This window comes from Protopterus annectens, chromosome 1.part0 (assembly GCF_019279795.1).
Source record: "Protopterus annectens isolate FY-2018-M chromosome 1.part0, PAN1.0, whole genome shotgun sequence".
Classification (NCBI taxonomy): Eukaryota; Metazoa; Chordata; order Ceratodontiformes; family Protopteridae; genus Protopterus; species Protopterus annectens.
In genome coordinates this window covers 1889834-1902802 of record NC_056725.1, presented here as the reverse complement: position 1 = coordinate 1902802, position 12969 = coordinate 1889834, and the positions used below count along the sequence as shown (strand labels likewise).

The 12969-nt window shown below is 39.8% G+C and overlaps 1 protein-coding gene across 1 annotated transcript in view; it reads left to right on the top strand.

Annotated features, from left to right (window-relative positions):
* Positions 1-2295, top strand: part of LOC122806960 (transcription factor RelB-like) — a 485885-nt gene extending 483590 nt beyond the window's left edge. The window contains exon 9 of the mRNA XM_044077851.1: positions 1310-2295. Coding sequence (XP_043933786.1) covers positions 1310-1827 — 518 coding nt within the window. The 3' untranslated portion in view covers positions 1828-2295. The remainder of the gene's footprint in view (positions 1-1309) is intronic.
* The last annotated feature ends 10674 nt before the right edge of the window (positions 2296-12969 follow it).

Below are 12969 nucleotides of genomic sequence, written 5' to 3'. Positions count from 1 at the left end.
GTTAAGGAACAAGACTTCAGTTTAAGAATCCTATCGTAATTAAGCTAAAAGAAGAATAGGGTCCATGAGGAGTAGCAGAGATAGGAGATCAAGTGAAATTTACTGGAGGACAGTTAATGGTAAAGGAATAGTATGAACAGATGGTTATGTTGCACAAAAAAATAAGGGAATTAGATGAGGGGAACACAATGGTAAAAGGGGGAAATAGTGTAAAGGCAGAGATGGTGACATTCAGGTGGGGTCTTTACAGGAGCAGATCCAGGAGTTGAGCAGAAATTCCTTTAAAACTAGTTGGATTGTTAAGAGAGCATATGTGGAGGGGGAGTATTTTGTGAAATCTGATTCATTACAGTCTTCTTTACTTTTCCTTTATGATGTAACATTTCATTTCTGTACTAATTAAATGAAAGTGTTAGTGTCCTGTCACAGTTCAGGAATTAACTTGTACACCATGGCATGTCGTGCTTCCACATCTATCCTACATTTTGTTCTGTCTGTGATTATTCTCCGATGACGATTTTAAAATTATAGCCATGTCTGAAATGTAGTTTTGCCCCTACATGACATCGGGGAAAAGTTCATTGAACTTTACTGCCAGTCATGTGAACATACTTTCTGTATTCATACACTGTAATGAATGCCTCCTCACAGGTCATGCACGTCTTCTCATCGATTAAACAGTAGGGGCGCATCCCATGGTATTCCTCAAGTGATGTCAGCGATGGGTAAAGACGAATTATGCAAACATTTTTTCTTTGTAATATTTTGTGTTTTAGAAGCTGTTTTACACATAAGACATTTCATAAACTTCTATTCGACTGTGATTATTTCTCCAAATTTCTGTATGTATGTTTTCTGGCATCTGTTGGTTTCTCAAAATTATATGTACAAGCATGAGTTGTTTTGAACAGGGTTTTAATAATATTTTCGCTTTACCAACCTGTTCTTCACATAACAAATGTCATACTTGCGTTTGACTGGATTTATTAGAAATTTCAGCACTTATCTTTTCTGTGACCTCTTCATTGCGATTTGTCCAAACTGTATGTACAATAGTGAGTTCTTTGCAACCTGGTTGCGATAATACACAAGTACTAGAAATTCAAAGAGCAGTGTCACCTACCAGCTACTGCCTTTTGACACCTTTTATTGTTGAAGATTTTTTTTTTTTTTTTTTGAGCCTTGGAATTTCAGAAGAAGTTTCTTGTAAAATTAATTAATGTTTAAAGAGTAAAACACAGCATCAGTAGAGTTGGTAGCTGTAGTCCTATTTTTCTTCTCAGTTTCTAATATATTTTTTCATTTTCAGCAAAAATATCTTCATGTTCTGATGAAGACAGGAAGCAGTCTAGCCAAGAGTTTGATTGCAGTTGGACTTGGAATTTGCCTCCCGTTAATACCATGCCTTTACGCGAGGACGTGTCAGAAACATATTTACAGAGTTTAAATGGAATGCCTGGTTGTTTAGACCTTTTTCCTGGGAATCCTCAGCTGAATACTTCTTGTACTGACTTTGATCTTCAATATGGAATGTATGACTCAACAGGCATGGCAATAAACTTTAGTGGCACATCATATGGATCCAGTTGCATACCACCTGAAGAATCAGTAGCTATGAGCCAAGACCGGGACCACTATGAAGACATTTATGTAAGCAACATTAAAAGGGAGTATGACCAAAGCTGTCCATCCCTTGCTTTTAATTCCTCCATGAGCAGTTTTGCACAGACTCAAAACCCTGTAGGAACTCTGGTTGCACAAAGTATTGAAATTAGTGTGCTAGATACTGACTCAAACCACAATACTTTTAAATCTGACCAGACATAATGAAACTAATTTACCATGATAGACTTGCCCTTACAGTCCTAGCACAGCATGTGACCCATTAGCACAGTGCCCAGTTATGGCATTAATACATGGTCTTTTCTGTGTGTTGCTTAAATGCACAAGATCACATTTAGAAAGAAGACTGAAGCATGGAAATCACAATAATTCTTCTGTTCAGACTGTTTAGCTTTCTTGGTACTTTTGTAGCCACATGTATGCATTACCAGTTGTCTGCAGTTCTCCTAAGGTTATATGTAGTAAAAAGTGAGCTGTTACAATTTTCTTTGCCTATTTTTAACTTCCACTAGTAATATGTCACAGCTGCTGTAGCAACTAAGTTAATGGGCAGGTAGACGGCATACTTGTAACTCCATCAGTAGTATCTGTATTAAAAACCCATGTGTATAGCCTTTTGAACATGACTTGTGGTTACTAATAATCCTGCCAATAAAATGTTTTATTTCAGTATGTGGATTCAGGCCTGACTGAACAAAATAAAAGCATAGTTATGCTGTCCTAGTAGTGTAACATGAGTCAAGAAAAGTCTAATAATAGCAGCCTGCTGTTGTAGGGGCAGAATATCCAGCGACATTGCTGATGACTCAAGTTCACTAAGTAAACCCTTGTCAGGGATGTGGGGTCAAGTGACCAGTGGCATGCTCTTTCCTATCTTAGGAGTAGAGGAAAGGGGACCTGCTTTCTTTATCTGATGGCTGTGCAGCCTGCAGGTCATAAATTAATGTAAGTCTGTGCAATTGCACTGGCTACAGAAGTGTACAGATGTCTAGTCTATTGTAAGAATATTGTTAATACAGTCCAGCTGAGCAGCAGAAAATGTAGTTATAACAAGACATATCACCGTAACCCTCTGGCAAGCCATAAATAACCACCCTCTGCATTCTTACCACAACTTTGCATTTGCTATGTGGCCTCCAGGTTAAGTGGCAGTAGGGGGAACTGTGTATGAGAGTCTCCGAAAGTTTGCCAGCAAAGGAACATCATTTGGTAGTTGGGGGGGAGGCAAAACAATAAACAGTAGTGTATTATTATGTAATACATAGCTATATATATATATATATATATATATATATATATATATATATATATATATGTGTGTGTATCTGCGTGTGCACTCACGCTCATTTGGTATACACTCGTGTGCATACACATATTCAGAAATATATCTATATATAAGCATGCATTTAGTTGTACTTTTGGGTATGAAGCAGTCTGAAAGTGGTGGCTTCAACTTTAACAGAGGTAGCACAAATGTATATCCACAGTGCAGTAAGCTCTGAATTATTCAAGGAGCCTTCTGCATTGAGTTGATCACTTGGATGTGTCATTCTCAATCTCACTCAGTATTGTTTCTTGAAGTCTTGAGTTTCCATGCTCAGGGTGTGCATTCTATGTCTTTATCCATGCACTCTGTTCCCCGTGCTATATACATAACCACATGAGACATCATTGTCTTCTAAAAAAAGTAATATTTGACTATTTTTATGTAGCCAGCATTTAAATCTAGTAACAGTTACAGACTCAATGCAAACCTCTTTTACTTATTTATTTTTTTCTCTAGCAACAGGAGAAAGTTGTATGCATAATGTTGTACACCTTCTATTCTTGCTAGTCTTTGTATGCAGTATGGATGTTCTCCAAATGCACTTCATTTAGAAGTCCCTATACTCCTAAGAAGTATAGCTGCATTAGCTGGGACACTGATTTACAGTTCTCAAACAAATGAAATTTCATTTTCACAAGATGTAATTGGGGAATTATACCTGTGATTTTTAAGAGTAATTTCCCATTTTTACCAGGGCTTCATTATGACTTTATAGTATAGCTATTAAAAGATGTGTGTCTGTGTCTGTCTGTCTGTGTGTGTGTGTGTGTGTGTGTGTGTGTGTGTGTGTGTGTGTGTGTGTGTGTGTGTGTGTGTGTGTGTGTGTATAGACTCCTTCACAAGCTCGACATTTCAAAACTTCGAACTGGAAATTGCCAAGACCATAACATCCACGTTACCATGAAGTAATATATGAAGTAACTTGAGATTCTGTCTCAACTGTTAGATTAGATGGACTGATGAAATAAGATACAGAAGTTATGTATTTATCATAGTGCTAGATCCTTGTCTTTCAAGTCTGTCTGATATGACAACCTGATCTTCATTCCCTATCCAGGTTGTCACATTTGTCCTTGTTCTCAGAGTATGATTGCCGCACTTCTGGTACATTTGGTCACTAGGCTGCAAACTAAAATTCTGAAGGGGGAAGGTCCACAGGGGATTATGGTAACGTCTGTAAGGGCTCAAGGCACTAGAGCACTAGCTAATGGTCAGATCAGATCTGAGGAGCAGCTCATTACCCAAGTATCATATCAGACAGTCTTAGGTGAAGAGGAGCCAGCATTATGGTAAAACTTCCACTTTTCCAGTACTCAGTCCAAAGTTAGGATTAACCTGTATTTCCCAGAAAAATAGAAAATGCATGCCCTTACCCTACCAGGATCATCGTAGGAGCAGCCTTTGTTTTCTATGTTATGCCTGGGCATGAAGTTTTGTTTCATGAAAAATGAATCTCTCAGCCTGTTTATTCAAAATCCATGTGGTTTAGGAAACTTGTATACTTAATGACTCTCTCACCAGCACAGTTCCTGGTTCCTTGTAAATTGTAGTTATCTGATTTTACTTCTTCGACACTGATGTCACTTGTAGTCCCTAACTTGCTTTGGTTCTTGGACTTTTCTGATGACGTTTAAAAACGGATCAAAGGTTATAATGGAAGTACTGTCTCTCTTTGATTCTGCATTCACATGTGTAGATGCAGGGTAACTGACAGGTGTCTTATGACCCAAGGCTTTTCATTTGGTTAACCATAGTCAGTGTATTTCCTTCCTCTCTCCTATTTCTTTGGTCCTTTCACTCTTCACTGGTTTGAAAACTGTCTTACATCCGGTCTTTCAGTATTAGACTTGACTGTAGTTTCTGCTGTAAAGCTTCTTTTCTGTGTACCACAAAGGTCTGTTTTGATGAAGGCGGAATATGAAGTAACTCCATCAGTACAGACTTTCTCCAAAACTTGCATGTACTGGTTTGAAATGAAACTGGTTGAATTTGACTGAAACATAACCATAGCCATGGTGTTTGGTAGCAACTCTAGACTTAATTCCATTTTCACTATCTCCATTCATGTCATGTAAGAGCAACAACTGCTACAAAGTCTTATATTTATAGTCCTTTTTACTAAACATCATTTCTTTCTTCTATGCTAGGTAGCTGCCAGTTAAAGATTGTTCTAATGAAATGTTTATTCGCCTCATCCACAGAAGTGTGCATTGTATCTTCTATGCATCACCCCTGTAGAATTCATAACTTATCTTATAAAGTTCCCCTTCTAGTTTAGGTGTCAAACAGATGAAATTCATTTCCAACAATACAAGTCCCCTACTGTTCTTTCTGTTTCTAAATGGGCATTTTCAGTCCTTGTCCCAAAGCTCTGAGATGTATTGTCTTCCAGTTTCAAAAACAGCAATGTCCCTCAAGAATTCTGCAATAAGCTGAAAGGTTTTCTAAAAGAAAGGTGTGCCTGTTTGTTTGTTACAGTCTGCTCTGTCGTAACCTCCTTGCACCTTGCTTTCTACCCATCTGTTCCCTGTCTATAAATATTTTAGCTACTTTTCTAAGACAATTTTAATCTCATCTCCATCATGTCTTCAGCCATTCTGCTCAGGAGATTGTTCCAGTTAATGCAGAATGTTTCTTGGTGTGTAATAATCAATATTGTTCTAAATGTATCATAATGGGTATTGTACTTTGACTGAGATTGTTTTGCCATTGGTGCGAATGTTTGCTTGAATTTTTGCTTTACCCGGCTGTTTAACCCTCAGTGCAGTATTTTTCTGTATGCTTTGTTATGCAGTACTTGTTCTAATGTAGCCCTGGGCTGTGGCTAAAAGCAGGTTCTTTTTGAATCATTTCAGTATATCTGTTAACAAATGAGTAAATAAAATAACAAAAAATGGTACTTGCGTATTATTGCAACCACACATTGTCAGCATTCACTGCATTCTCGTCAATATTCCATTCTCACTGTAATTTCATGCTGTCGAGAATGTCCTTGAATGATGAGAAAGCATGGTTGTTTTAAAATGTAAATCTACTTTGTTAAAGTTTTTTTAAGCAATTAAAGAAAACGTGCTGTTAATCAAGTCTTCTGCGTATATTTTAAATAAGATATTATCACAACCATGTTAAAACATAAGCAGAAGACTTGCTTACTTTTTCGAGAGTATTACCGCAACCACGTTTTATTGGTTGGCTGTTATGCAACCACACTTAATTATGCTTACTCAGTTGATTTTGAATGGTTCATTTTAAAGTTGAAATTGGTTTGACCTTTATTAAGCAAGTTTGTCTGCTAAGGAAAGGATTTTGGATTTTCAGGAAAGAATAAGGGCTTTTAAGAAATGGCACAGAAGTTTAACATTCTGTAAAAATTTCATTGATAACACATATTAAGAACACAGTTTATAACGGTTTGTAATACCAAATTATTCTTCGGACATGAAAAGGTTTTCATTTTTCTACCATTTATTTCTGAAATATCTTATCTTTGCTTGGTTATATTTAAAAAAAACAGTGTTATCTTAATTACGATGCCCAAAAATAATGTAGACAAGCTTAAAGTGATCAGTACTACCTGTTATAACCACGCATTCACAGTATTCTTGGCAGCATGGTATTCTGTTGTCACTAAAATAACGTGCTGCCGAGAATGCTGAGAATATGTGGTTGCAATAATACGCAAGTACCGAAAAAATATTGCTTCAAGGCCTAGAGGTTGACATAACTGCACCTTTCTTTTTGATTCCCTTATTAGCTTGTCTTTTAACTAGTAAAACTTGCCAGTATATGCTTTTTAAGTCAGAACCTAAACCTAAATAAATTTTAAGATGAGTGTCGGTGAGCTTGAGTCTACAGTGCTGTACTTCTAATATTTATGCAAAAGTGGGCATATACAAATATGCAAAAACAGATGCCAAGTTCACTAGACGAAAAACTCAGTAGGAAAAAAACACTTTAATACAAACAGCAGAGCTTTCGGATGCAATCCTTCATCAATACTAAAAATACAAAGGTCCTTACTCTTTATAGGTCCAAACAGATCATATGACCAGCAGCCAAAAAATCATATGACCTAAATATTTAAATGCAGCACTATAACATTTTAAACCAATATAAAACATATGTAAAACATATAGAGCATACTAAATACAAGTATGTATATATCTCAATAAAACATATATTACTAAAAAACATATATATATATATATATATATATATATATATATATATATATATATATAAGACGTAAGGAAAGGATTACAGAACACAAATCAGACATTAGGAGATGTATAGATAGGAATGCCCTATATAGGCACAGGTTGGAGTGTGGACAGCAACATTCTTTTAAGTTTAGGGTTATAGATTCTGTTCAGCCCTCTCCTAGAGGTGGGGATGCAAATAATAACTTGGAAATTAAGGAATATGGGTGGATTTTGGGGCTCGCCAGTGACTCTGTACCTGGCCTAAATAGCATGGTGAGCCTTAAACCAATTTTGGTTAAGCTTAGTAGGTCTAGATTATGACATGCATTTTTAATAATAATATATATATATTTTTTAGTAATAGTAATAGGAGCCTTTTGTTAGATGTATCCTTTCCATCAGTTATCATTCAGTATCTTTTTTTTTCCATTCTTATAAGTTCCCATGCTCAGACATAAACAAAAGCCTTTGGTGATGCTTGTAAGGACTTTGTAACAACTTCACACACTTGATACATAAGCTTGCTTATCCCTTGCACATAATTCTATTTTGCAACTTACACGATTTGGATCTCATTCTCAATCCATGCTACTGCTGGGAAAATGTTCTTGCATATCTAGAATACATCTGTTACATCTGTCACTGATTGATTAGAAATACCCTTACTTCATCCCCCTTTGAATAGGGAAATCATCCATCTGGCATTAACTTTTATTTAATCCCTGTTTAGTCCCTGAGTTTCTGCTTGTGACATTAATCAAACGGTGTCTAGTATTGGAACAAGCAGCAGTGATAGAGGGTTATTTCACATCTGCAAGGAAGTGATGAGTGTAAGAGTGGATCCTGACTGATGTACTTTATGATGACGGTCCATTTTCAGGGGAAAGCAGGTATCTAGTAGACATCTTGAGTCCCAGTGCTAGTCAAAACCTTTGAGTGTTGATTTCATACAAGAGGCATGTAGGCCATTTTGCTGTGGTGAGGTGTGCTGAAAGTCAGAGAATAAGGTTCTGAAATTCTCCCTCCAGCAGTTTGCATTTGTGATGGAGGGGGAGGTGAGCCATGGACATCTGTTTCCTAGAGTGAAAGGAGAGGATTGTTGTATAACATGTTGTATAGTTCTTCACTTTCTACATAGAAAGACCAAACATCTCATAACTCTAGAGTAGCCCAGAAGAACTAATTTCCATGCCATTTGAATATTAAGCTCTCTTGAAACTGTTTCAGTCCAGCTGCTACGGGCTCCAGTACCAGGATGTTGACATCCACTTTAAAGGATGGCTACTGCCGTAATTTATCACTGGATCTTCCCAGGGAAACCATGGAGGTCTTCATGAGTGCTTCATAGTCTTCCACAGGGCTTCCCTGTAATTACATATGGAAGGTATTCTTGACTTGAGATTTATCTTCTTCTCCTCCAGTCACATGATCTTAAGTGTAATTTAGCCTTTTTTTTCACTTTTTGATTTAGGCCTTGGTTGGTTGTTCCACTATTAAAATTTCTTCCAGTTGAGCAGATCTTAATTTGACTGAGGGTAAAACTTTGATCCACCATGAACTAGTTAAGCAGTTGTTTGCCTCTAGTAAAGTTTCCCTTCTTCTTTAGAACTTCAGCATTACAATCAAAATGTTTAGTCTGAGTGGCTTGATGGACCTGAAGTTTGTGTGCTGGAAGCTGCTGCACTTAGCGGCCATTATTTCCAGTCAGCAGATTTCTGAGCTTCACAGTGTGATGCTGTGATGAGTAAATCTTCCTGCCTTATTTTTCATAAGGGCTGAGAATCTCTTTTGACAAGTCCTTGCCTCATGAAAGATGCTTTCAGTGTTTACTTAAAGAATGCTTCTACTGTGGATATAAGCATGTATTTGTATAACTTACAGTTTGGATTTCCCCTACAGCAGTGGAGCATCCTTTGATAACTCAAAGTTGCAGGTTGTGTTTCCCCAAATCATATGTTTTGCCATTCTGGCACATACTACCTCTTTTTGGGTTAGAAGACATTGCTTAACAGAGATGCCATTGTATTGAGATATAATAGCCATGTCAGCACGCACTGTTACCTGACCTAAGAAAGGGTCCTTTGCAGTAGATGACTAATGATTTTGATTTGCTCTCCATCCCAGTTAATTGAGACAGTCCAAGTGCAGGCGTGAGGTACGCCTGTATATATTCCAGGTTTATACTAATATAAATTTCTAAGTAATCTCCTTGTAGATATAATCTCCTATTTTAGTGGGATTCGGAAACTGCTGATATGCCTTCACAGACTTTCTACAGCAGATGAAAAATTTGAATCTGATGATGTAAATCTTTATTCGTTCATTACTGTTAGGACTTTGGTTCCGTCCTGGGAACTGACACGGCCAGTACCAAGCTCATGCCAGCCAAAAACTCTCAGCTATGACCTACCCACAATGCCCCTCCCATAGTCTCTTCAGATCTCGTTTGCCGCGTTCCTCGTCAGACGTGCCAAGCCTTCTCTCAAGCTAAGTGTAGTGTTTTTGTGATTTATCTTTCTAATTACTTTCATCTAGTCAGCTTTCCTTAAAGATTACTTTTTCGTTTATACACTTTCTCTATAAAACCTACCCTCTACCTTCAGTAGCTTTTTTCATACCATCGTTGGTACTGTCCCTCTCCCCTACCTTTGGTAGGCCTTTGCCTACCACTTGTGGTATTTCTTAGTACCAGTGTTGGTACTTTCCCTTCTTTTCTATTTGTTTTATTAAAAAAAAAAAAAAAAAAACTCTTTTTCTATAACCTTGCTGCTGTTGTTTTTGGTTGGTTAAATTGTAGCTTAGGACATAGTGTAGTTTTTCCATAATGTCTGATAAAGTTAAACTAGAATTTAAACAGTGCGATAAGTGCAGATGTAAGATGCTGAACTCAGACGGTCATGCCCGGTGTGTTTATTGTTTGGGCGTCGACCTCATCAGCTTATCTTGTGATATTTGTTCGAGCTTCAGCAGTCATACATTGGCTGAGCGTAAGAACAAGCTGATTCTGAAGGATATGATGAAAACACCCTTCTCTGAGGCCTTTTCTGGGATGGAGGTCTCACCACCTCCTAAGCATAAGGATGTGAAGAAACACAAAGACAAATGGAGTCACTCAGTTCCAACATCTCTGTCCTCCTCGGAACCGAGTCGACACAGGGCTTCTCCTGCACCTTCAGCGCAGACTACTTCGGCACCATGGTCCAAGTCTTCTACCTCGGTGCTGCCCTTAATTTTGACTCCAACCACTGTACCACCTTCGGCACCATCCCCCTCGGTGCCGACTTTGGTTTTGACACAGGCTCCGACTACTGTACTTGCATCAGCACCATCCCCAGCCATGGTGCCAATGTCTTATATGGCTCCACTGACTTTGACACCGTCTGGTCCGAAGGTTGAGCACCTTTCCAGAACCAGATACTCTCCCACTTATGACCCCTTTTTGGGACACCAGTTTAGTCCTTTTCTTGACGGACCTGAATCTCCTTTGGCAGCTTCCTTAAGATCCACCAGGACTCTTTCAGAACAAGATGTAGTGAGGGTTGTGGACCAGCTTTTGGCAGCTAGAGGATTACCCACCCCTGCTAGGTCTTCCTTCCCTCTTGGAACGGAAGCTTTCACGGCTTATAAACCTGTAATGTGAGTGTGTTCAATCTCGCCATTTGTTCTTACACACGGGTTCGGAGCCGATCCTTGGCTCCGAGTCAGCCGCATCACAAAGCTCTGCATCTCAGAGAAGCTCGAGACCAGCCTATATCCCACAATCCTCCCTGCCATTACTCAGATCTAGTTTGCCACTGCAACAGATCGGATCGAGGAGAGCTCGGACCAGAGAAAAATTTGATAATTTTTTGCTTCTTTCAGATAAGCTACTTCCTTTTTTGCATAAATAAGTTTCTAATAGTTAGTATAATATAGAAGTGTGTGTGTGTGATTATTATTATAATATTCCTCATATTATTCTTCAGGCACCTTTTTGTGGCCTACCCTTTTCTCTCGGTGTGGTTTTGTTGAGTGTTTTGTTATACTTATATAGATATTTACTCTATATATATATATATATATATATATATATATATATATATATATATATATATATATATAAATTAGTTATTAATAGTTTTTTCTTGTTATTAACCTAGTGAAGTGTTTTTACTTCTTCAGTCATGTCGGATAAAGCAAAATCCGGCTTTAAAAGATGTCAGTGTGGGCAGAAAATGTCCATCACTGACAACCACTCGTCCTGCGTTTACTGTCTTGGCCCTCTCCACCTTCAAGAGGATTGCTCTATATGTCCTTCCTTTAGCGGGAGGGTCATGACAGATAGACGCAGGAAGCTTATAGACAGAGGGTTGCTTAAGCCTGCCTTTCAAGAGGCTTTGGACAAATCGGATCAGGCTTCAAAATCCTCGAAGGGGTCGAAGATGTCGGAGCCCATGTCATCGGCTCCGAGTTCATCTTTGAAGGTTCGTTCACCAGTTCCACAGACCTCGGGGCTGAGCGTCGAACGTTTATCTTTCACTGAGCCCCAGATCTTGGAACTGGTGTCGGAGCTGCCACCACCGTCCATTCTTCGGTCGGTGCCATCTTCGGCTCCTTCGACCCGTTCTTCCAGACCGTTATCTGAGAGAGATGTGGATCGTGTCGTGCAGAAACTCATGGAAAACACGGCCCTTTCCAAGTTGATTGCAGTTTCCTCCCAGTTGGTGTAGAAACTAGAAGCCCTCCCCATTTCTCCAACGGGTCCTCCTTCGAAACCCATCCAGATCTCGGAGCCGGGAGAGGATGACCTGATGATAGTGGAGCCCTCGGTGCCGAAACCGTCCATTGCACGATCAACACCATTGACTTCGACTCCTTCGAACCGGTAGGTGAGTCGCGGAGCCAACGGTCTCTCCTCGTTTCCGGGACCGAGAGTCGTACCGACTTGTTGGTGCCGACTGTCCCTCTCGGGGCCTCGGCGCAGACTGGCTCGGCTCCATCCTCTGGGTCGGAGCCCACGGCCCCTGTGTCTGGGATGCTCCCGTGCCTGGGATTCAGGGGCTTTTGACCTTATGAGGAAAGTATTGTCTGCACAGACAACCACTTCATCAGAGGCATCTTCTCCTTCCCCAAAAGGGCCGCTTTCTGTTTCTGCACCCACGACCCATCCAAAGCGTAGAGCCCCATTGCCTCAGCCACCCCCAGAGGGTTCCCACCTGTTCCTTGGAGGCCTCACCAGAAGCCCCCTCTGATGAGGTCCCGAGGAAACGGTTGTGCAAGAGGAGGCACATAGATTCCCCACAGGAATCTCTAACGTCTGACACCAACTTGGATGAGGCAGAGGGGTCCCCAAAATCCCCCTCTGAGGATGTGTCATTTGCGGACATCGTGGAGATCTTGAAACAGAGGGGTGATTGGCAATCCCTAGCCCCAAGGACGAGTCGGTGCTGCTGAAGGCTTTTGGGGCTCAACCTTCTACCTCCTGGGTGACTCCGCCCTTCGATGAATTAATGGAATTGATTGCTCGAAGGCATGGGAGGTACCTGACACAGTGGAACCAGTCACTAGAAAACCAAACAAATTTATCACCGCCCCCCAGGACAAGAATTATCTCACCAAGGGAGTTCCGGTCGACACTATGGTGGTGGCCGCAGCCACGAAAAAGGAGATGTCTGAGTCTTCCTCATCTGTTCATCCTCCTAATAAGGATTCTAGGACTATGGACAGATACGGGAAGTGCATTTTTAGTTCAGCGACTTTTTCCATGCGTTCGCTAAACTATTTGACACATTTCACACGTCTGCAGAGGGATCTCATCAAGGAGCTGACAGATACCCT